We start from the raw sequence: 25,445 nt of genomic DNA on the forward strand, positions 1-25,445 counted from the left end.
AACCTGCTGATGTAGTTCAACCTCCCTAACAGACTCATCACTTCAGTATTGTTCCTCGGAGGTGGAAATTCTTGGATGGCTTTGATCTTTGATGGGTCCAACTCGATGCCTCGCCGGCTGACTATGAATCCCAACAGCTTTTCGGATGGAACACCAAATGCGCACTTGGCAGGGTTAAGCTTGAGGTTGTACCTGCGAAGTCTTAGGAAGAATTTCCTCAAATCCCCAACGTGGTTGGCCTGATGCTTTGATTTTATGATCACATCATCCACGTATACCTCAATCTCCTTATGTATCATATCATGAAACACTGTAGTCATTGCTCTCATGTAAGTTGTCCCAGCGTTCTTCAAACCAAAGGGCATTAACCGGTAGCAATAAGTTCCCCATGGTGTGATGAATGCCATCTTTTCTACATCTTCTTTATCCATTAGAATCTGATGATACCCGGTGTAGCAATCCACAAAAGATCCTATCTCATGCTTGGTACAATTATCGATCAAAATGTGGATATTGGGTAGTGGGAAGTTATCCTTCGGACTTGCTTTGTTGAGATTGCGGTAATCGACGCATACTCTGATCTTGCCGTCTTTATTTGGCACAGGCACGACATTAGCCAACCAAATAGGATATCGAGTGACCCGAATGACCTTTGCATCCAACTGCTTGGTGATTTCTTCTTTAATCTTCACACTCATATTGGTTTTGAATTTCCTCAACTTTTGCTTGATAGGAGGAAACACTGGATCGGTGGGCAATTTGTGGACCACTAAATCAGTGCTCAAGCCCGGCATGTCGTCATATGACCATACAAAAACATCTTTGAATTCGATGAGTGCTTTGATTAACTCTTCCCGGATCTTTGGCTTGAGGTGGACACTTATTTTAGTCTCTCGGACATTGTCTGTGTCCCCTATATTGACGGATTCTGTATCATTCAGGTTGGGTTTGGGTTTCTCTTCGAAGTGAATTATCTCCTTACTAATCTCTTCGAAGGCCGCATCATCATCGTATTCTGATTCGAAATCACAACCTACTTCTTGAACTATTATTTCGGAATCAGATTGATTTTTAAGACTAGGCTGAGGATTCCTTATGCATGCAATATCACTAGAGCCAGCGTAAAAAGAACTGTACAGAAAAGAAAAGAAAAACAAAAGAAAACTCTCAGGAGTGATAAAGAAAGGGAAACTGCATTTCATTGAATGAAACAAGGTTTGCACACTTCAAACAGACTGAAAGATAAAAATCTGGATTACAACCCTGGAATGATCCAGACAAACTGAAGGAAAATCAAAATAAACTACCAAGACTCCTTTCGAATGGGGAGAGGAGTGGCTTTCCAATTATTAAGCTTTGTTTCTGGCCCAACGAATTGAATTTCTGCATTGCTAGGACCTTCACCACTTTCCACCATGTTCACACCATCAAACAACTTTTCAAACCTTTCAATTAACTCCTCGTCAGGATTAATCATAGAACTGGGAATTGTTGTTACCAGACGACTTCTAGTACCGGACTTGACAAATGATTTGGAAAGACGTGGGACTGGCTTTGGAAGGACCCATGTCTTCTGTTTTAGCTTTCTGGCCTTTCTTATGTCTGCAGCAGTGGGCTTGAATCTTAAACCAAATGTTCCCAAGTTTTCAGGAAGAGACATCGGCTGTATGATGCCTTGCAAAGATGAGCCCAAACCTTTACCTAGTACAAAACCATTCTTCAACATCTCATAGGCTACCATGACTGATGCGGCGGTTATCTTTGGATTTGGAATGTATTTCCCCTCCAGAACTTTCTCTACCAACATCGTGTCTGAAACCTGGTAGAACCATAGTCCCTGGTCATCTTCCACTTCAATGACTGGTACAATGGCATTGCCGCGAGCACATAAACTGTCTTCCCCATGCACAACTATTTCTTGTCTATCCCATTCAAATTTGACTACCTGGTGTAGTGTTGATGGGACTGCTTTAGCGGCGTGGATCCATGGTTGACCCAACAGCAAGTTATAGGAAACAGCTATATCCAGCACCTAAAACTCTATTGTGAACTCGACTGGCCCTATCGTCAGCTCCAGCACTATGTCCCCAACCGAATCTTTACCTCCGCCGTCAAATCCCCGCACACAAATATTGTTCTTATGGATCCTCTCATCTTCTATTTTCAACTTGCTTAGAGTGGAGAGAGGATAGATGTTTGCGCTTGACCCGTTGTCAACCAATACCCGGGTCACCACAGAGTTTTCACACTTTAATGTGAGGTAAAGAGCTATGTTGTGCTCAGTACCTTCTACAGGCAATTCATCATCAGAAAACGTGACTCTGTTTGCTTCGAAGATTTTGTTGGCTATTTTTTCCAAGTGATTCACAAAGATCTTATCGGGAACGTGTGCCTCATTCAAGATCTTCATTAAATCTTGACGGTGCTCGTCCGAATGGATCAATAAGGGCAATAGGGAAATTTGAGCGGGCATCTTTCTTAATTGTTCCACGATAGAGTAGTCATGCAGCTTCATTTTCCTCAAGAATTCTTCTGCTTCTTCTTTAGTTACGGCTTTCTTCATTAGTGCTGGATTATTCTTAGCTCTTCTTAACTCCTCGGGAGTAAAACACCTTCCCAAGCGAGTCAAACCTTGTACTTCATAGATTTCTTCCTTGACTTCCTTCCCTTTGTACATCACCGTTACCCGTTCGTAATTCCATGGAATAGCCTTGTTATTGATTATTGGTAACTGGGTTACTGGCTTGATAATAACCCGATCTGCGCGGGCTCCTTCCACGATTATGATGGGTTTGCTGGCCGCTCCCGGTACAATAACCTTTACCCCTTCCTGTTTCGTTGTAACTCTGCTTAAAGACCCCTTATCTACTGCCACAGATGGCTCAACACTCTTTTTGCTCTGCTTGAGCACCAACTTCTCATCTGCTGATTGTTCATCTGTCTTGACTCCACTAGACCTAATCATCATGATGGCTTGTGATGGCTTCTTGGGTTCCCTCTCCGCATGCACTATTTCGATCATATTTGCCTCCTGATGGGATGACATCAGATTCTTGTTGATATTGGGTGCTTCGGGAGCTTGAACTTCAATTCTATTGGTATCAATCAACTCTTGTATCACACTTTTCAAGTGCCAGCACTTTTCTGTATCATGACCCGGAGTACCAGAACAATACTCACAACTGACGATATAGTCAAGATTCTTTGGAGGAGGATTTGGCAGTTTGGACTATTTTATCCTGTGGAACAGACTGGTGTATGATTCTCCCAATGGAGTAAAGGTTTTCTTTTTCTGCAACCTTTCACCCTTGAGTGCTTGACTAGGCCTAAAACTTGGTTCGGGAGTATTTTGGTAGGCTCGTGGATGTGTATAAGTATTTGGTAGGACAGGAGCATGCCATTGAGCGTGGGCAGGAGGTTGGTTGTATGCTTGTGCATGGTGGACGGAAAAATAAGGTTCTAGTGGGGGATAGTAGTGTTAGGGTGGATTGTGGTGATAAGTTTGTTGGTGGGGTCGATGTTGATTGTAGTGGTAAGGTGAACCTCTGGATCCAGACCAAGTTTCTGAATCAACCATTGATGCTTCCTCTCTCTTCTTCTTCCCAATCCCTCCTATGCTGCCCTGAATAGCCTGAGTAGTTGCTTTGATAGTCGAATAGCTCATGATTTTATTCGACTTGAGGCCTTCTTCTACCATGCCCCCCATCTTTACTACTTCGTTGAATGACTTTCCCACAGCTGAGACCAAATGGCCATAGTAAGTAGGTTCCAAAGCCTGTAGGAAGTAATCTACCATCTCACTTTCCTTCATTGGGGGATCTACTCTTGCTGCTTGCTCCCTCCATCGGAAACCATATTCTCTGAAGCTTTCACTGTGCTTCTTCTCAAGTTTAGTCAAGGACAGTCAATCTGGAATGATCTCAAGATTGTATTGGAAGTGACAAGCAAATGCTTGCGCCAGATCATCCCATGTGTACCATCTCCCATGGTCTTGGTGGGTATACCATTCCAATGCTGATCCACTCAAACTCTGACTGAAGTAAGCCATTAACAATTCATCTTTTCCTCCAGCTTCCCTCATCTTGCTGCAAAAACCCCTCAAGTGGGCTACTGGATCGTCGTGCCCGTTGTATAGATTGAACTTGGGCATCTTGAAACCTGCCGGTAATTGCACATTCGGGAACAGACATAGGTCCTTGTAGGCCACGCTGACTTGCCCTCCCAACCCCCGCAGGTCTCTGAATGATTGGTCTAAGCTTTTAACTTTCCTGAACATCTCCTCATGTTCGGTATTTTTGACTGGTTTATCAGCTTCTATCGGGAGGTCAAAGCGAGGAGTATATGAATGGGTTTCTGGAGCTTTGAAAGTGGGCTCCGAAGGGTAGTATTGGTTGTCCCGGGCTTGGAACATAGGCTCGCTAGGAGATTTGTGGAGTATAGCTGGTGGAGCTGCCACGAAGACAGGAGTTACTGGTGGAGGAGGGTATGGAATTGGTTTAGGGGGTGGAGATTGTGGTGTATGAGAAGTGGTGCCCCGGTAGTGCTGGTAAATGGGAAAGCTCGGTGATAGATCGGTGGTAGGATGATCCTGAGTTTGAGCCGTTGGTGGGGTGGAAGCAGGGTTAGCAGGGTAAGATGGGGGTGATTGTCCTTTAGACCAGGCCTGATACATCTCGGCCATCTGTTGCTTAAGTTTGAGCATCTCCTCTTTCATTTTACTGACGTCCAACTCCTCTACCTCAACACTTGTGTCGATATCCGGGATAGACATGATTTTTGGTATTGGTCCTTTTGATCTGGTTTGGTAATGATAATGTGCCAGTATACTCTAGATAACTAACTGCTTGAATTCTCTGGAAAACAAAAAACTTGTTAGTTTTTAGATTTTAACACATATGCAATTACACATTGGGATGCAATGCACCTAGGCAATTAACCATTTTCTATCATGTATTTGCTCGGTTGCTTGTGTCATCCCAGCTTTTCCTGACCTTTCCTTTTTATTCTTTTCTTTTGGTTGTGGTCGAATCTTATGAAGATTGCCTACGTATCATGACCCTGCATGAATCAGATCAAGTGTAGTTCTGGTGGAAACAATTACTAATACTTTTATTTATTTTAACAAACAAAATAGTACAAAGACAGAAATGACATTACATTTGGACAATACTTTTTAAAAAAAATGGTTTAAAAGACTCAACATGGATTTAAACTAAACATGACTATTATATGAAAAGTTCCAACAACTATGACCACGCTTCACTCCATAATCTTTTGCTTTTAATCACTGGAACACCTGCTCACGGTGGGGCTTGACCTGGCTGACCTCCTAGTGTACGGTACATCCTCTCTAACTCCATTGCAAGATGACGGGCAAAAGTAGGTGCATGCTCTAGAAACCTTTCATAATCCATCTCTTGGCAGTTCACGTAACTTTGAGAAGTATAAACGGCCAAATCATGGATTTGTGCTCTGAAATCTTGGAGATTTTGGTCTTGGTTTTGCAATCTCTATTGGCGAGTGGTGGCTATATCTCTTATGTGGTCTTCACGATCTAAAGCTGACTCTAATTGAGCTCGAAGTCCGGCCTGATCAAGTCTTGCTTGGGCTCTCTCCCTATCAATATCTGCATGTTGATGTTCTCTATTGTACCTTCTCATTTCTTCCAACTGTGCATGGAGTTGCTTCTGAATGTATCCAATGGTCCTTCTCTCTCTTGAATTTAGCCATTTCTTCTTTACATCTCATTACTTGGCGTTCCTTACTAGATTTGGCCTCCTCATTTAACTGTATGATTTTTTCCTTAGCTTTTTCTAAGGCCTTTTCCGTCTTTGTCAAGATGGAGTCATAATCTTGCATTTTTTCCATCAGATTGACAATGATTTTATGATATTTCCAACTTCTCACTGGCGCTTCAGAGGTTTTCTTCATCTGCTGAAACTGAGCGCGGAGAGTTTTATTCTCGCTAATCAGACTCTTCTTTTCACCTTTTGCTTCTTGTGCTTGTAAGTCTTTCTCCAAATTGAGGTTCCTCAGGCTTTCTTCTAAGGCATGAATAGTTGCTTTGTACCCCCTTTCCTTTTCTCCCCAAGTCAACCGTTCTTGGATTTTGTCATCAAAGGCTTGAACATGCGGTCTTTTTATGGGCCTCCTAGGATTAGGTTCTGGTGCATCATCCATGCGGGATTTTTTATCAAACCACCTAGCATAACTCGGATTTATCTCGCCATTCGCAGGATCTGGAACTTGGGTATCATCTTTCAAGTATCGACAACCATTCCAAATCCGCTGGATTAAAGCCTCAGGGAGAGTGGCTTCGGGGTGCAGTTCAATCACTTGCACACTCAAATCTTCATCATCAGGCACCACTTGGTATCTACCTAGATGTCTTAGAACTCTCTGTTGCGCATACGGCTGGACGCTTCTTAAACCTAACAACAGCAAATAACTCTTCAAGGTTGACATGTGTATCACCTCTTTTACCGGGAGCCATCCCAAAGTCCACTCAATTTGACTTTCCATTAAAGATCTTAAATGAGATATCCAGGCTTCCACCCCTTCTGGAGATTTATAATCTTTTATTCTTTCTTCATAACTCTCGATGAAATTGTCCTTGCTTGGACCATACTGCATGAACTTGGGGTTGATGTCGGAGATGTTCAGTCAACCACATTTGCAACAAAATATTGCAACCTTCGAAGAATTTTGCCCCGGATTTACACAAAGTCAACGCCCGATAAATGTCTGAGAGAATGATTGGGGAAAGAGTGTGACGTTCTTTGGTAGTGAGGACTTGTACGACTCTGGCTATGTGAATATCAATCGTCCGCTCTTTGTTTGGGAAGACCATGATTCCCAGAAAAGCCACCATGAAAGCGAAGCGACGGTGAATTTGCCAGGTGTCCTTGTTTTGTTTGTTAGTAAGGCCCTTTTCATGAATTTCAAATCCATCCGGCTTTCCGAACCTTGAATATAGGAAGTTGAAAGAACAACACCCTTTGACAATGTTGCTTTTTCTGATTTGATTACTAATATTCAGAAGACCAAAGAATCGGTGTACTGAGGGAGCCTTTGAGAATATAAGATTTTGGTTTCTCAAATCTCCGTCAAAACCGGAATATCCAGCTATTTCTTCTAATGTGGGAGTAAGCTCGAAATCAGAGAAGTGAAAGACATTATGAACAGGGTCCCAAAAAGTCACTAGTGCCATAATCAAATCACTGCGCGGTTTAACTTTCATAATATCTGTGAGAGCTCCCAAATACTTAATGACCCATTTCTGACCATCTCCTCCCAACTCATACCACCACACCTGAAGCCGAAACAGAAACTCATCTACATCTGTGAACGGTGGATTTTAGATGATGCTCATTTTGTAAAATCAAGACTTATTTGAAAATAAAAATCAAAAAAATCATATGTATAAAAAACACTTCGATGAAGAAGGTTTAAAGGCTTTGTTTGCTAACCGGCCAAAAAAAAAATTTTTGAAAAAAAAAACGACCAAAGGCGGTTGTTCTTGCAAAAACAGCCTTCCGGCGCCCTTTTGGGGACATTCGGCATATTTTGGACAAGAATGGCATCGCCTTACTTATGAAAACACAATGACATTTATGTACCCACATTTTTAATTATTTATTATCTATTTTTTTTAATAATAGTTGGGCCTGATGTGGGTTGCCTACGTATCTCACATCCGGTGAGAATCAAACTTACGTAGTTCGTAATAATAAAACCATTTTAAAAAGAAACAAGACATTTCCTTTTCTTTTAAGAATTTCAAACTATTTTGGAAATTATTATTTTTTTCAAAAATAGCCAATTTTCTTTCTCGGTTCTCACATTGATTTTCCTTTTCTAACTTTTTCCTATAAGCTGGTCAACATGCAAATCCGAAACAAATGAATGCACAAGTAGCAAGTAAGATGCATCAGGATGGTCTTTTCATTTCGGGTGCACCTGTCCTAGACAGACCCAACCCCTGCGTTGAGTCTCCGAAGTCAAATACACATGATGCAAACAAACGTTCCTACTAGGTATCTGGCATGAAACTGAGTTATTCTAAGTGTAAAACCTAGGGTATACTGTTCTAGATCTGGCTTACCCAAGCGGACAGCTTGAGCCGAAGTGGGGGCAACGTACCGGGAGCACGAAAGTCTACCCGGCCTAGTTACTTGGCCCAACTTCGTTCTATTTGGTATGACTTCTAATAGAAAGGTGGGCCACGCACACGTGTGCACCATAAATTCAGAAGATTCAGAAAGAAGAAGGATTTCGTAACAGTTTAATATACAGTTCAGATAATATCAAAGCGGTAAAAAGCAATATTTAGCACATTAGGCCCAAATATGTAAATAAACCAGATAATAAATAAAGACAAATATAACAATTATTCTAAGCTCAAATTCTTGAACCCTGAACCAGAGATTCTGGGTTCGTTCCCCAACAGAGTCGCCAGAGCTGTCACACCTCCTTTTTCCTACACCCGGGAAGGAGTGTATAAGGGAGTTTTTCCAATTAAAGGACAATCGAAACGGGATTCTTTTATTTAAAGATTCAGAGTCGCCACTTGGGATAATTTATGGTGTCCCAAGTCACCGGTTCGAATCCCAAATCGAGGAAAAGATTGACTCTATATTGTATCCTGCGAACCAGAAATTCGGGTAAACAATTCTGTTAACCCGGGAGAAGGTGTTAGGCACTCCCAAATTCCGTGGTTCTAGCACGGTCGCTTAACAATTTATACTTGGCCTAATTATCTGACTTATTACACGTTTTAAACTTATTGTGTATTTTTAGCTTTTATAACCTCTTTTAGCTTAATTATTTGTAATTATAGAATTGTCTTGAAACGAATCATGCGTACGTATATTCATTTTATTTTGCATGTAAGGAATCATGTTACGCGTACGTGTACATAATTAATAACAATTTTGGCGCGTCAAAATCATGTCACGCGAACGTGTCCACGATTAATAACACTTTTGTCGATTTATTAAGAAATATTTGGTTGAAGTTGCGCGAACGCATCCCTCAAGTCACTTTTTAGAATCAAATTCGCAATTATGTTACGCGAAATGTATATGTAATCACAACACTAGTCTAAATCGAGCCTAAAGCAAACTACGAGTGTTCATTTTTTAGAAATTGTAATCGTGTCACGCGAACGTGTACACAATTGAATTAATAACATTTTATTATTACTAAAATTGTGTCGCCCAAAGTTGCGCGAACGCATGCTTTGACTTATATTTGGAAATCATAATTACGTCACGCGAACATTGAAAATCCTAAAGATTGCCTATCTGAGTGTTGGCGGCCTAAGCATGTCCCTAGCAATAACAACAAAGTATAGTAATAAAACGTTTCAAATCCAAATTGTCACTCACGCTTAAATCTAATCCTTCTGTCGAAGCCTATAGTTTATAAAATACTAAAAATTGCAACTGATGGTTAATAAAGGAAAGCAAAAAGAACATTTTTATGCTCGATATGCTTCTGCTAGGATAAGAATTGCTAACTAGTGTTCAAATAGTTCTTTTAGCATTTAAAGTTGAAGAAAGAAATTAAATGTATCATTTACTTGATTTAACAAAAATGGCATACGAACAAAAATAAAAAAAAATAAAAAAATACATGTACTAGTATTTTGTCTACAGACAAATCAATTCTAGAAAGGGGAAAACCTGTGTATGCTGGTTTTATCTAAAGCCGCAATTCTTTTCATTTTTGAGTTTACCAACAAAGACTAACTCTTAACCCAAACAAAATCAAAATCTATATAAACACTCACAGACCATTTAAATGCAAAATTGTTGGATCAATTCTGTCCATGAGTCTTTTAACCAAGATAAAAGTTCAACCACAAATCTATATAGCTCAATATTCACTATTGTTGACATTGCTAATTTTTATTCAATATAAGATCTCATTTGAGATTTCATACAACTAAAATAAGATTAACTTCAACCATAGACTCAATTAACAATTAACAACAACAAAAAAACAATCAAATTAGATGAACAACATCAACCAAACAACTAAAATTTCATTCATAACAGTCCCAACACACAAGTATTTGAGAAGGAGTTCATCTAATCTAGAATTAAAATAACAAAAACCAAAGTTCAAGCATCTTCCTAAAATATACAGCATAAGTCATGACTGAATACAATAATGTCCAGGTAATCAAACTAATTTAGACAAGAAAACACATGAACAAATCATTCAAAACAGAGGCCATTTATTCACTATCTAAATCAATTACATAGCTTCCCTTTACATCTCATATGCTACTCAAATGGTGAAGCATACCTGAAAATTGAGAGGAAGTAAGAAATGTGAGATCAGTAGCCAAGCAGCAGCAGTCACAGCTATGAAATAGTGCACAGAACCAATCAAACAGTAACCAAACAGCAGAATTTAGAACAGAGCTTTCAGAACCCCCAAATTCAGACCATTTCTCAACTCAAGTGCAGAATGTAAGATTTTAGAGATTTTAGCTCATTAAAAAGATCAAAAAGACCCACTTAATACAGAATTTGATCAATTTTTATCAAGCAAAAGTGCTGGAAATCAGTGCAGTTTCAGAACTTCAGCCGTTTTTGGTTTTCTGGATTTTTCTATCTCTTAAAGTCTCTAAGATCTCCTTTATCTATCTTTGTACTCTATCCCTCTGTATTCTTAAGCTCTCTTTTTTCTTAGAATCCCTCTATCAATCCCCTTAAATGGGCATTCAATTAGTGTATTTTCCACTACCAATTCAAATTTTTATTTCTTTAATCCTCCACTCCATTGTCCACTCAATTATCCTACTCAATTATTTAATCCATTAGTGCAATCCTAACCCTACTATCTATTAGAAACTTCTTAAGTAGGTAAACACTTGAATTATTTTTATTAATCGGTTCTCATTGACATAATTAGACAAGAGGTTAATACCAAAGTTATTGAACTAATCCTAACTATTCTGACTAAGTGACTAAGCGAAATATGATTTCAAGGTCTACTGATATCCCAACTATACGAAACAAATCAACGAAACCAATCCTAAAGAAACAAACAGTGAACAGAATAATTTACCAGAGTACTGATCGAATTTGAAATTGACTAGAAAAGAAAAAGAGATGAGGAAGACGAACATCATAATAACACTAATGTAAATAAACGAAGACTAAGAAAGAACTCACCGGACAGGATCGAACTTGGGTTTGGCTTTGATACTGTGACTCACCCCAAACTGATGCTAATCATTTGTTCTTTATCAAGAACAAATGAACATCATTAGTTTTGTAGTGAGTCGACCTTCTGATCACAAAAACTAGAGGATTGGATCGATGCATGTCATCAGGATCAACGGAAACTGATTTTGAACTTTTAGGTTCGAATCTTAGATTTAAAATTCGACGAGTTCCGGTCAGATTCGAAGGAAACCATTGATGGATTTGGTATGAGGGAGTCATGGGGGTTGTGTGGTGTTAATTTGGGGTCGATTGGGTAGGCTAGGGCTCGGAGATTTTGGGACCGGACAGCTTTGATTGAAGATTTGAGAAGTACTAGGGTAATTCGAGGGAAATGAGTCATGGATTTGGAAAGAGGGGCTCGAGGTGGTTCTGGGGTGTAAATTTGGGAGTGATTGGAGCCGGCACCGCCACCGGAAGGCGGTGGGGAATGGTGGCGGCTGGTCTCTAGGGTTTGGGTAAGGAAGATGAGCGATGAGCTGGGGGGTTATGAGGGGGTGGGGTCTGTTTGGACAAATATATACTGGGGTGACATTGGATCCAGGTCGTTCGATCAAACGAGATCAACGGCTTGGATCATCTGATTAATTGGAACGACGTCGTTTGAGTGATTTAAAGACCGGATCAGTCTTAAATGAAATGGGTCGGGGTCGGGTAATGGGTAAAACTTTGAGCCGTTTGATCAAATGAAATTGACGGCCCTGATCAAAACGTGTCCAAACGACGTCATTTGGTTCTGGTAGGGGTGGACCGGGTAGGGAATGGGTTGGGCTGGACTGAGGATCAGGTCTGTCTGGGTAATTTTTTGGGCTTGGGGATCTTTTGGCCCATATTTGATCTCATCTATTTTATTAACTCTTTTTTCTTTTCTTTCTTCTTTTTCTTTCAAAAATTTAAAACTAAAATCCTAATTAAATTATAAAACCCGAAATTAACTTAAAAATACTAATTAACTGTAACTAATAATTATCACAAATAATTAAATGCCAAATTAAAAGAAAATCACACAATTTGACTAAAATTACAAAAATATGTTATTATTTTTTGAATTTTCATTTTTGTAAAACACCTAATTATTAATTAATTCCAAAAAATGTAAAAATCAAATCTTAAATGTCAATGCTATATTTTTGTATTTTTAATGCATTAATAAAATTAAACATGCCCACAAATATATGCAAACAATCAGGAAAATCACATAATAATTCCTAAAATAACACATAATTAAAGACAAGACCAAATTTTGGGAATTATTTTGGAGTAATTCGTATGAGGCAAAAATCACGTGCTCACAGAACCGTGTCCTCATAGAACAATCAAACCCTCAAACGGAGAAAACTATGTATACTTATACCAAGTAATCAAGGAATATTTTTCGATTTTTTACCATCAGAACACTTTGCGCTTCAAAGAAGTTTGCTATTCTCATAAGAAATGGCTCCAGGGCTAGAAATTTTCCGAACACTCGGGAACTAACACCAAAAGCTCAAAGCTATAAGACCTTTGGGCCGAAAAATTCGAGCTCGTAAGCCCTCAATGAGGCAAACTTAAGTTTACAAAGAATGGCTCCAAATCCAAAAACTTTTAATGTCTCGGGGACTGTCGCCGACTGTCACCCCAATGAGCTACCAAAAACTCGAGGCCATAAGACCCCAAGTGGGCAACCTCGAGCCCGAAAGCCCTCTATATGGCAAAACTAGAAGGTATAAGACCTCCATGAGGCAACCTCGAGCTCATAAGACCTCCATGAGGCAACCTCGAGCTCATAAGACATCCATGAGGCAACTTCGAGCTCAAAGGGCCTCAGTAAGGTTATACCAAATCTGCAAGACCTCAAAGCAAGGCATGAATTATACTTGTGCCAAGTAACCTATCTGTAAGACCTAAAGTAAGGCACGTTCAAATTTATAAGACCTACAAAAGGCATAAATCCCTATCTTAAAGCCAAGGCTATATATTCGAACTTATAAGACCCCTAAAAAGGCATACCCTCGATATAGACGCTGAGGCTACCTCACTCGGGGATTAGAAGGCTACGACCAAACACAATGACTACGGTCACAAGGTTCCGGCCAAACTTACGCCTTCAAATTACTTCGAAAATACTTCGAAAAGAACCGGTTAATCAGGCTACCCTCGGCATAAGCAAAAGAGTTTTGATCATATCAGCTCCAAACAATAAAAGGGCTTCGAGACAATTCAGCCATCGAGCGAAACCTCCCAAGGTGCTCATTTATCATTGCATAACGGCTCACAATCGAGGTTCTTATCGAATCGTCGAAGAGTCGGATGAACACAAAAATTTCAAAAATCTTTAACGAGGAAAAAATAAAGCCTATATTAGAAGTCGTACCGACCCAACGCATAAGAGCCTAAGTGCCAGCCTATAGTAGAGGTCGTATCGACCCAATGCATAAAAGCCTAAGCGCCAGCCCATACTAGAGTTCGTACCGACCCAACGCGTAAGAGCCTAAGTGCCAACCTATATTAGAGGTCGTACCAACCCAACGCCTAAGAGCCTAAGCGCCAGCCTATAGTAGAGGTCGTACCAACCCAACGCGTAAGAGCCTAAGGGCTAGTTTAAAAGAGCCTTAGGGCCGATTAAAGATTGCACCGACCCAATGCATAAGAGCCTAAGGGCCGGCTCAAATAGCCTCAGGGCCGATTTTTATACCTAAAGGTCGATGAACTCAAGTTGAAACTCGAATCGGGGACTAGCCCCAAATAGTCAACTTTCGACCATTGTGAATTGCTCAGCAATAGCGAAAACCTAAGGGTTTAACCCGAGGTCCAAAATCTCGGACCAATTGTCAACAAACATCGTAGTTTATTCCTAAAAAGCAAAGGAAAAATGAGAAATCATGAAAAATGAAAGGCTTTTTACATATATATTGAAAGTTCACAAGGGTGCATTTTCAAGGCATATGCCTAAAGCCCTTACAGGGGAAAAAGCAAGCAAAACCCTAATCTACTGTCGGGGCTATGCCTTCAAGGGCTCCCTCGAAAGTTGTGCCTTCAATAGCTTCGGCCATGGCCCCTAGGTCGTCAATGGCCCCTTCCCCTTCGGGGATTTCTCCTTCATCATCTTCCGAGCCACTACTCGACTCACCTTCAGAGGGAAGCAGGGCCGCAACCTCCTCTTCTAGGGTCTTCACCCTCTCGATCTCGGCAGACAAATCGATGCCCCCTACACGTATATCTTCGAGAGCCTACCTCCGAGATTCTAACCGGGCATGTTCCATGGCTCGGGTCAATTGCAGCTCGGCCCCCTCGGACACCTTCCTGGCTTGAGCATTTGCAGCAACAACATCCTCTTTGTGTAAGGATACGGGCGCCTCAGTTTTAGCCTTGATCCCAGATAGCGCAACAACTAACTCAGTATGAAGTTCTTTATACTTATTGCTCTCCGCCCTTGAGTCATAAAGTTGATGTCCGAGTGAGACCACTTTCCCCTAAAGGGTATCTCTCTCAGAGGCTATCTCACTCACGTGTCGTCTGAGTTCGAGAATTTCAGAGTCTCTAGCTCAGAGCTCCTCCCTCATTAGAACATCCTCTTCTCAAGCTACACATATCAGCCCAAAGGTACTAAAACACTAAAGTCAGGTAAGCATGTAGACAAAACAAAACAGAAACTACATAACCTGCTCAGTGAGATGAGTCCTCTCTCGAGACGCCGCTCCCAAACAATCTCGAAGGCCACGGAGTTCCTCCTCCTTCTTGGTAAAAAGAGCTCTAAGCTCATCAGCTTTCGAGGTGAGTTTCCTGCGCTCACCCTCATAGCGAGTCAACTCGGCTTGAAACCTAGCAAAGGTCTGATTATAAAGCCCCTTGGCCTGGAACCGTGAAAGAAACAAAGTTAGAAAGACGAAGATTAGGACGTCGAGTAGACATTGCAAAAAAGTTACCTGCTCACAGATCCTATCCATCTCACAGAAAATAAATGAGGCGTCAAGCTCAGAGTTTTTCTCAGGCACAACTAAAGACCTTTCAAATGCATCTTTATCTCCGATGGGTGCACCCACATCGGAAGGTTCTTTATTTTGAGCATCCTATATCTCCCTAGGAGGTAAAGTCGATCCCGGAGGGGAATCGCTCACTTTAATAACCTCGACTAGATCAATCGGGGCTGTCTCTTATCTCTGAAGAGCTTCAGAACCAGGTTCCTCCAGACCGCCTACCAAATGTACCTTAACTCAAGGAATATTTTGGCAGTCAACCGGCCCAGGGACATTACCCAATACATCCTTGAAGGCCTCTTCAGCCCGAGGTAGGACAACAACAGTATCAAGTTCCAATTTAGAAGCCACCGGCTCAGCAATATGAGGGACGATCAGGTTTTCTCCTCTCTCGGGTGCTGCCGAGGAAACATTTTTCTCCTCGCCTTCAGCTTGGGGACTCCCTAATATTTCTGGAGTTAAGGCTGCTAAATCAGCCTTAGATTTTCCACTTTAGCCTTCTTAGATTTCGAAGGCCCAGTCGATGTTTCACTTTGTTTTCTCTTCTCTTTGTCGGGTTTTGGGGTATCCGCTTCCCCAGGCGGTGCTTCTCTCATCAAGGAAGCCTCTCCCAAACCTGCACAAATACAAAATATAAACGTAGGGAATAAAGACACAATCAGTGTTGTTTCTTCTGAGAGATTTGATTGCAGCAGAAGTGAGGGCTCACCATGATCCTTGGCCTCTCATCGAGCTCTAGACAGGTTGCACCACACGCGATCAACATATGGGCAAGCCGAATCTAGCCGGCCAACCCAGCCAGAGAGATCTCTAACTGTGCCAGGGTACACCGCGTCAACTGCATCAGCGGAGGAAGTCAGTTAACGGGGAAATTGATCCCAAAGGAAAAGAGAATACTTAATCAGCGTATCTACTTACGTTTCGTGTTCCATCTTTCAAGGAACGACATCTTCTCCACTAGGATCAGGTCCGAGGTCATAGCTCGGACAAAATGGCTCATCCACTCTCCGTCTCTAACCTCGTCAGTACAAGCAAAAAAGGCTTTCGAGGCCTGACTTTGGAGCTTAATTAGGCCCTCTCGAAGGAGTCGGGGATCGTACATTCTGATCAAGTAGTCGAGGGTGAAGGGCATCCCCTTAATCATGTTCGCAAAATACCTGATCATGTAAATAATACGCCAAAACAACGGGTGAATTTAGCTGAGAGTCACTCGGTATCATTCGCAAAAGTCGAGGATCACGGGATCTATTAAAGGTGAGGATGGCTCGACCGCGCCAAGAGTAAATGGATAGGTATACATACTAAGGAAGTCGGCCTTGTATGTCGTTATGTCTTCTCCTTGAGAAGGGATCTCTACCAGCACCGCGTCCCTCCAGCGGCAGTCAGTCTTCACCTTCTCGGCGTCTGCTACTAAACTAATGTATCGGGACACGGGTTCATATCGTCCCGGCTTCGAAGAAGGCTTATCGATCTTGAAATCGGAGGTCATTTCACTGGGTCCTGGGATGCATTCCTCAATAAGAGGGGGTATTGTTGCCTTACCCTTAGAAGAACGTGAAAAAGAGGGAGGCTTATCTTCCTCAGGGACAGAGATGGAAGTCTTCGCCATTCTTCTTAAAAAAGTTTCAGAGGGGAGAAGAGATTGTAATCAGAGAAAGAACATAAGAGAGAAGTAAGAAGAGCTCTTTTAAGGGCTTAAGGATGCAGTGGAAAATAAGGGGCGAAGGAAGAAGTATTTATAGAAGCCAATCATGTACGTTGTAGCCGGCCAAACGGTAGCCAACCGCTGTAATCAATTCAAAGGCTCTTCGAAGGCTGTATGGGTGCGACCTTTAGACACCCTTTTGTCACATCAATCGCTTGATATAGCGCAACTGACATCATGATGGATGTATCGAAGAGGCAAGAATTCAAGACCGTTTCTTATTATGCTCACTCTAAGAAACGCGAGGACTATCTGTACACGGCTAAAATCGGAGAGTTCGATTTTATGATCGACATGACGTTCAACATCCCAGAAGGCTCGAGGTACAACTCAAGCTTTGACCCCGAGGGTTCCCTATGCTCGATCTCGGGGCAGCACAAATTGTTGTTGTCATGGACAAGTGGGAAATTTTCAAGGTACGTAATCAAAGCTGACAACGCCTGCAAGAATAGTACAAGTTCGTACCGGACCTTTAAGTAGTTGTACCAGCTACTTTCCTTTGTAATAATTATACATGTACCATGTTGAGATTCCTCCTCTTATATAAAGGGGACCCTTGTTATTTCTTGCACACATGATATTCAATACAAGACCAAGAACATTCTCTGCTCTCTAACTAAAACATTCTCCATTGTCTTTCCTTTGATTTATTGCTTACATTTATTGTGCTTCATTGATTGTTCTTCATTTATTACTCATCATTGATCATAAAGAGCCATTATTGAGGCCCTTGAAACTGTTAGACCTTCATCGGTCAGCCCCAGTCAAGCACTCTAGCTTGACCTCGAGGCCAGAATAGGCCAGCTCGAGGCCCCGGTTCGCGGCCGTCCAGTTTGAATAATCATATTGCCTTTTACTCATACTCTATTTTCTTAGCTCATACTTAGCATCTATTGCCTTACAACTAGCATTAAAATAGATCACATATTTTTAGAACCACAAAATCAAATCTAATTATATTACCATTTTCAAGGTAAACACAACTAAAAACAGGTTAAAAGCAAATGAAGTTTAAAAGGTGAAGCACTACAATTTGAATTATAATTACTTGGCTATTGAAGTTTATTTATCGGAAAGAGTAATAAGAAGCGAGTTTTTGAATAAACGATTTATTTATTTAAAATTTGTTAAGAGAGAAAAGCGAGGAAGCAAATAAATGTAAAAATAGCACGGTCTAGCTAATTTTCGGACTGGTCATTCAAAATAGCCAGCGTTTACCAAGTCAATAAAAAATAACCACTATTTTACTGCAACAAAGACCGGTCTGATATAATATACTGGAGTTCGGTGTACCTGTGTATGAACTTCCAGCATATTATGCTGGACCGGTATACTTTGCTGGCTCCAGTATAATATACTGGAGACTGGAGTACCGGTGCTCCAAACTCCAGTATATTATGCTGGGCCGATATATACTGGAACTCCAGTATATTAGACTGAAATATTTTTTTGGATTTTGAACAATGTTTTCGTTCAGATTTATCTTTAAATAAAATGTGGCTAAATTTTAATTACTTTTAAAACTGAGCTATTTTTGAATGACCACTTATAAATCTGGCTATTTTTGAATTTCTCCCGGAAATAATGGGTCCAAGGCTAGCTTAGTACTATGTGGAAATGTACCAACCATTAATTTTCAAACTAAAATTTCCATCTCGCAAGAAACATGAGTATATTCTTGCTATTGTGATGTCATCCCATACGGCATACGCACATCATACTCGTGTAAGACCGACTCGTTCGCATAAAAGTCTCAAATATTACGATGCCCCCAATAATTATAAAATAATTCTTAATAATCCAAGTCCAAATTCAAAATACTTGTCTCCCAAGCTTTTAAGGACCTCCTTTAAATTCGCCGCTCATTTTCCTCCTATATTCTCTACAGACTTTTCGTTTCCTGTATTTTCCCAATCAACGAACAGGTCCTATTTAATTCATCAATTAACGGCAAAAACCATCGGAAATGTGTCCGACGGGAAGTGTTTTGCATTCTGAAGCCACCGGAAAGCCGAATCTCCGGTCCGCATTCGACGTTTTAGATGTTGACCGCGATGGAAAGATAAGCAGCGACGATCTCCGAACATCTTACGGAGGATTCTTCGGCGCCGCCGGCGAGCCCGACGACGACGTGATTGGTACGATGATGACGGTGGCCGATTTGAACAAAGACGGGTACGTGGAATTCGAGGAATTCGAGAAGGTTCTAGACAGTTCTAAAAGCAGAAGAAATGGAACGTTAGGGGTGAATAATAATAATAATAATGTAATGGAGGATGTTTTCAAGGTGATGGACAAAGATGGTGATGGCAAAGTTGGGGTTGAGGATCTTAAGAGTTATCTGAATTGGGCTGGGCTTCAAGTGGATGATGATGATATTAAGGCCATGATTAAATTGGGCCGTGGTGATGAAAATGGTGGTGGTGTCACCTTTGAAGGTTTTCTCCAAATTTTGTCTCTTTGATTTGTTGCTTTGATGACGATGATAAATGTCAGATTAGGTGAACAAGTTTTGGTTTACTTTGTATTTTTCAATGATTTGTTTTACTGTGCTGCTTCATATGCTATTGGCTATTCCGAGAATTCTATTTGAAAACAAAGAAGAAAAAGAGTTGTTCCGCCAGCATTTTGTTATTATTTTTTTATATTGTTTGTTTTCGTTAAGTGAGAAATGATGTTCGAATGAGGTTTATTTAAGTCGAGTTTTATTCTTAGAATTAAAGCCGAGTATATTTAAGGGTACTAGTTTTGCTGATGAGTACACAATTTTGTAAGTAATATTAATATTATTAAATAATAATTGTAGTATATTATATAAAAAATTATAATTTTTTTTATGAGTGATCAACATAAATTGTTGTGTAATGTCTATTATCGAGGTCAAATTAAGTAGATATTGTTTGAACTTACGAAGATGCATAAAATTTCTCGATCAATGCCATGAAACTATATCCTTTACATCTAGAGTACATGGTGACAGTCACATTATTAAGTGATGTATAGTGATCAAGTGTACCAAAAAATCGAATCAGTAGTAATGAAATATTTCTTGGTAATGTAAAGAATGAGGAAAATCATAATTATGTCAAAAAATTCATAAAGCATGAATGCACATTGTCCTTTGTAACTCTTTAATAGTAATAATGAAGTAATCTTTTAAGACCAAAAAAAAAAAAAAAAAAAGCATGAATGCATAAGTTAAACTTCAAAAAAATACTTACCTATCTGAAGCCCACCTCCGTTGTTGTCTTGCTAAAATTCTTAATCTCCTCGTGATTATCGGCTTCTAATAAAAAATTAACAATATTGGGATAATTTCAGAACCTTCCTCCATGTTTGACTTATTAATACGAACTTTTCTTGAGGTATACAATGTTATGTTTATATTTTTTATTTTAATTATTCTGTAATAATTCTTTCTACATATTTATATTTAGCATAAAAATATCGTAGTTTGACTAATTTTTTTTTAATTATATATAAACTTTTGTTCAAATAATTTGTAAATAATTCTTTTCTTAAATTCCTTTAGAACAAAACGTAAATGCCAATGTTGTGTATTACAAACAAGGAAATGAGAGTTGAATAGAAATTTTTTACGATTTTCTGCAACACATACTTCTTCGACAACTTTCCAAACCTCTTTTCCATGCTCAGTACTTTATCCCTTTTAATTCCTCTTATTTTCTTTTTCTTCCTCCCAGTCTCTACTTTCTACTCAACATATTATCATCCTCTAAATGGACTTTCTAACAGCCAAATTCATGAGTAGAACTTTCCTATCTAAATTAAAATTTACTATTGTTCCTTTTCCTTTTATGTTATATGCTCGAAGATTTGTTTATAAAAGATGCGAAGTGAAATTAAGGAAAAATGATAGAAAATGTATACAAATCAAATGTGAAGTTTATGTTGATAACTGAACGGTAACTAATAATTGAACTGAAAGGAAGTAAAGATATGAATACTCCCTCTTCTGAATGATGAACAACCTATTTATCTGAATATTAAACTGCGGCCTCATGCCCAATATATATATATATATATATATGTGTGTGTGTGTGTGTGTGTGTGCACAAACTGCGGCCTCGGGCCCAAGTATACATATACATAACTGCGACTTCAAGTCCAAAATGCATAAAACATAAACTGCGGCCTCAGGCCCAAAGATGCATAAAGCATTAGCTGCGGCCTCAGGCCCAAATATAGGTGTTCAACATTCAGGGATTTAATCAGGAACTGAGAATCATACTGCAATACATAATAGTGAAATACTGAATCACGCTGAGTTATATGATACTGGAATACTGGGTCACACTGAGTTACATTATACTAGAATACTGAATCATACTGAGTTACATAATACTGGAATACTGAATCATACTGAGTTACGTAATACTAGAATATTGAATAGGACTAGAGTGAGACATGTCTTCTTGAACTGGTTATGAACACTGAAACTTCAATTGTTTATGACATGCTGAGTAAGCTATACTGAGACTTAGGGACATCAAGCCCAAGTCTATATTGAATGCGAACTGAGCTCACAACGTTCAGAATGAAAGTTATAAACGAGTTACAAAGCTAGAGAATAGAAGTTCTACAACTATTCAAGGAACTAGGCTTAACTATATTTCTGAGGCAGTTGATACATCGTAAAAGAAACGCAATGTAGGGAGAATTATTAACATTCCCAAACATAGAGAGTTAGCCTCACATACTTTAACTTCCTGTTCTTGAGCATAATACAACATTCGCCAACCCTTTCAACTTCAATCTATATAAATACAAGTCAAAAAGATTCCATATTAGCAATAATACTCATGTTTTGGTCACTCAGGTATTTTATCAAACACTTGGTGGCATAAAACTTTATAGCCCTTGTTAATAGTGTCTCTACACCCAATAACCCATTCTCTTGCTTCTAGATAAATTCTAAAGTCTCAAATAGTTATAATCAACATCATTCTTTATCACCTATAACGCAATCAACACCCATAACCAATAATAACCAATCAACAACCCAAACCTATCACCGTTCATGCTTTTCTATCAAATCCATCAACTCATATCTCATTAACTAGAGTCTATAATCATTAATTCAATGATAGAATCAATTAGAGGGTGAAGATATTACCTTTTTGACGTTCAATCTCCTTGAATTCGAGTTCTAGGGTTTCTTCTCTCAACAATGATGTCCCAATCGAATATCTAATGATATGAAGGGTTTATCCATGTTAATAAGATGTTGGGGAATTGAAATAAACATAGAATCACCATTAGAACTTACCTTGGGTGGTGGAGGGACCTTTAAAGAGTTAGGTTTTTGAGAGTTTTTCTTTCTAGGACAAGTTTTTATGTTTTGGGGCTGTAGGGGACGAAATAAGGCTAAACAAATGACCTCCCAAGTCGTCCACCACGTCCCGGTTTGCGTGACCGTGGTTCCGACCGCGGTAAATCACTGAGACACTGCCTCGCCACCGTGGCCGCGGTAAAATGCGGCAGGACCGCGGTGGTTGCACACCTCTTTGTAAAACGGGCATAACTTTCACAGAGCTCCGTTTGGACTCCACAATATATCGTTGGAAAGCTATTTCAAAGGCCTACAACATTCAAGCTTTGAGTTTTACTAAATTCCTAACACATTTTCCCTAAAACTTGTTGGAATACGAACCTTCTGCAAACTTAGTCGATTTTGTCAAATCTTATGCACCTCACTTTCCATCTTGATTTTGAAATAACTATTTTCACCCATAATCATCCCGATGGGACTTCACATGATTAAAATATATCCTTACTACTCCTTTAACTCATTCATACCTAAGCCAAATTTTTACGGGGTGTTACATTATCTCCCTCTTGGAATCATTCGTCCTCGAATGAAGGTCCTAGCTGCAACTTTTGCTAACTTTGGACCTTAAACGGGTCTGGTAGAAACATGAACTTTCATTAAGACTTGCATACTAAATTGAATGAATTTATAATTACTGAACTGTTGAGATACTGAACTGAGTGACTACTACATTAACTGGATATTGGTCTGCCATGGATACATGAATACTGAACTAACATGGATATATGAATATTAGACTTGCACGAATATTTGAGTATTGAAATAACATCAATATATGAGTACTAAGCTGGCATGAATATCTAAGTATTGGATTGACATGAGTAGCTGATTATTGAACTAACTTGAATATCTGAGTATTGAACTGAAATGAGTATCTGAGTACTGAACTGGCATGAGTATCTGAGTACTGAACTGGCATGAGTATCTGAGTACTGAACTGACATGAGTATTTGAGTACTGAATTGACATGAGTATTTGAGTGCTGGAAACTTGAATGTTATAACATGGTACGTGAAATACCGGTTATACCACCGCTAACTCTGGTGGTAACTCCAACTCATAAGCTAATTGACTGATCCTTCACAAGATTCTATACGACCCAACATAGCAGGGACTATGCTTCCCCTTCTTTTCAAATCTCATAACGCCTTTCACAGGCAAAACTTTCAGAAACAACCAATCATCAACTTGAAACTCTAGGTCTCTATGCCGCACATTCGAATAGGACTTTTGGCGGCTCTGAGTTATCTTCAAATGCTCTTGAATCAACTTAACTTTCTCTATAGTTTTATAGACCAAATTTGGTCCCTTCAACTCCATTTCACCAACTCTCGACCAACCAATTGGTGATCTACACCTTCGACCATACAAATCATGCTTTCAAAATGATCAAGATAATCCTATTATAAGGCCCATATTTAGCATCTCCACTCAAAATATGTGTATTCTGTGATAAAACACTTGGTTTTCTGCTGCTCGACTTTCACTTACTGATAATTCGGATACTTGTCCATAAAGTCTGCAATGTCCGTTTTCATGTCGTTCCACCAATAAATCTCCTTAAGACCATGATACATATTTGTGGTACCTGAGTAAATAGAATACCTGAAATTCTGGGCTTCTAACATGATCTTCCATCTTTAAGTCCATCTATGTCTGGAACACATAATCTATCGTGGTACCTCAAAGCACTATCATCTCCCCCTTATTCCAAAGTTATCATTTTATGACTGTGAATCCCCTCTTTCAGCTACAACAAGTAGGGATCATCAACTATTTCTTCTTCACTTCGCCTACTGGGGGGGGACAAGTCATATTCTAGACAACAACTCTACTATCTTTGGAGTACACAAATTGAACTCCTAGCTAGGCTAAGCGGTGAACTTCTTTCACCAGAGTTCTCTTATCTACCTTGATCATGAGTTATACTTCCCACACTTGATTATCTTCTTAAGCACTTCCTAAAAACACTTATAGAATTGGTGTGAGCTAAGTCTATACTCCGAAGTCTCATGTGATGGCACTACCTTGTGATACATAACTGGGCATGATTTTATAGCTTTTCTGTGATCACTTTATCATCAATAACTAAGCTCGGTGATCATTCTACTCACTTTGTTTTTCTTACACATGCTAGATATAATCCATGTGGTAATTATACAATTTTCCCTCATTACCGAACTGATTTTCTTTTCATATCCCATGCTAACTATTCGAGTTTCAAATCTCCATCTGGACTTACTGATGGTTTTCACATCACCCCTTAGACCAAAGGTCTTATACTTGTGGATCCTTTTCCTTTTTGTTGAAATCCAAATAACTTTCCTTATTTTCTGCAATTCTTTGCACTCTACGTCAATGACGACTCATCTTCCAACTTACTTTTGAGAAATCTTTCTTACTAGGAAAACGAAATTATTCACTTAACAGAAAGTTAATGTATTCACAACTATCATACACAATCTTAATGATTTAACTCTACTCACACTGTCAATCCTAGAGAAATCATATTACGAAAATTCCCAAAGGCTATTCTTCTATAGTTTTCTCTCTCACTACCTAGCTGATTTTTTTCCCACTGCCACTATACTTCGAGTTTACCTTAAACTCTTTGGGTTCTAATACATGCGTTCGGTATTTCAAACTGCCATCCATCACTAGAGATAACCTGGCTAAGTGAATCAAATTGTACCTCTACTAGCTCTGGTGAAATTGCTAATTTGTTGTATCTACTCAACACTTACTTAATATCCTTTTTCTAACCACCTGCTAGCATCATATTTTCTTCCCCTGCTTTATATAACTAAAATGAAGAATAAGGTTACTCCTAACTTCCCTCATCATCTGACCATATTCTTTTGCCGTGCACTATCATTTTGTTTGAACTATGCACATGGATCGCACTTAGGGAAAGTTCATCTGTCTTAAACAAAATTGGAATATCTAACCCCAAACTTTCTATACACTTCAAAATCAAATCAGATTATAAACCTCCAACCTAAACACATATTCACATCAAGGGGAACTGTCATATCTTTTATCCCACAATAATAGCCACTTCGTATATAAATTCACTAACATAGTACTTTCTAGTTCTGATTTGAATAAATATGAACAACTTAAAATCATTCCCTGAAATTCACTATTGGCTGCTCTTGGTTCTCATTTCATACATCATATCTTCTAGTCAT

General features: G+C 39.4%; 1 protein-coding gene across 1 annotated transcript; it reads left to right on the plus strand.

Annotated features, from left to right (window-relative positions):
• Nucleotides 1-18,682: 18,682 nt before the first annotated feature.
• LOC104214630 (calcium-binding protein CP1) lies at nucleotides 18,683-19,524 on the plus strand. The gene has a single exon (XM_009764327.2). The coding sequence runs from the start codon at nucleotides 18,868-18,870 to the stop codon at nucleotides 19,363-19,365; it is 498 nt and encodes a 165-aa protein (XP_009762629.1). The 5' UTR covers nucleotides 18,683-18,867; the 3' UTR covers nucleotides 19,366-19,524.
• Nucleotides 19,525-25,445: the final 5,921 nt, after the last annotated feature.

This window comes from Nicotiana sylvestris, chromosome 9, assembly GCF_000393655.2.
Source record: "Nicotiana sylvestris chromosome 9, ASM39365v2, whole genome shotgun sequence".
Taxonomy (NCBI): domain Eukaryota; kingdom Viridiplantae; phylum Streptophyta; class Magnoliopsida; order Solanales; family Solanaceae; genus Nicotiana; species Nicotiana sylvestris.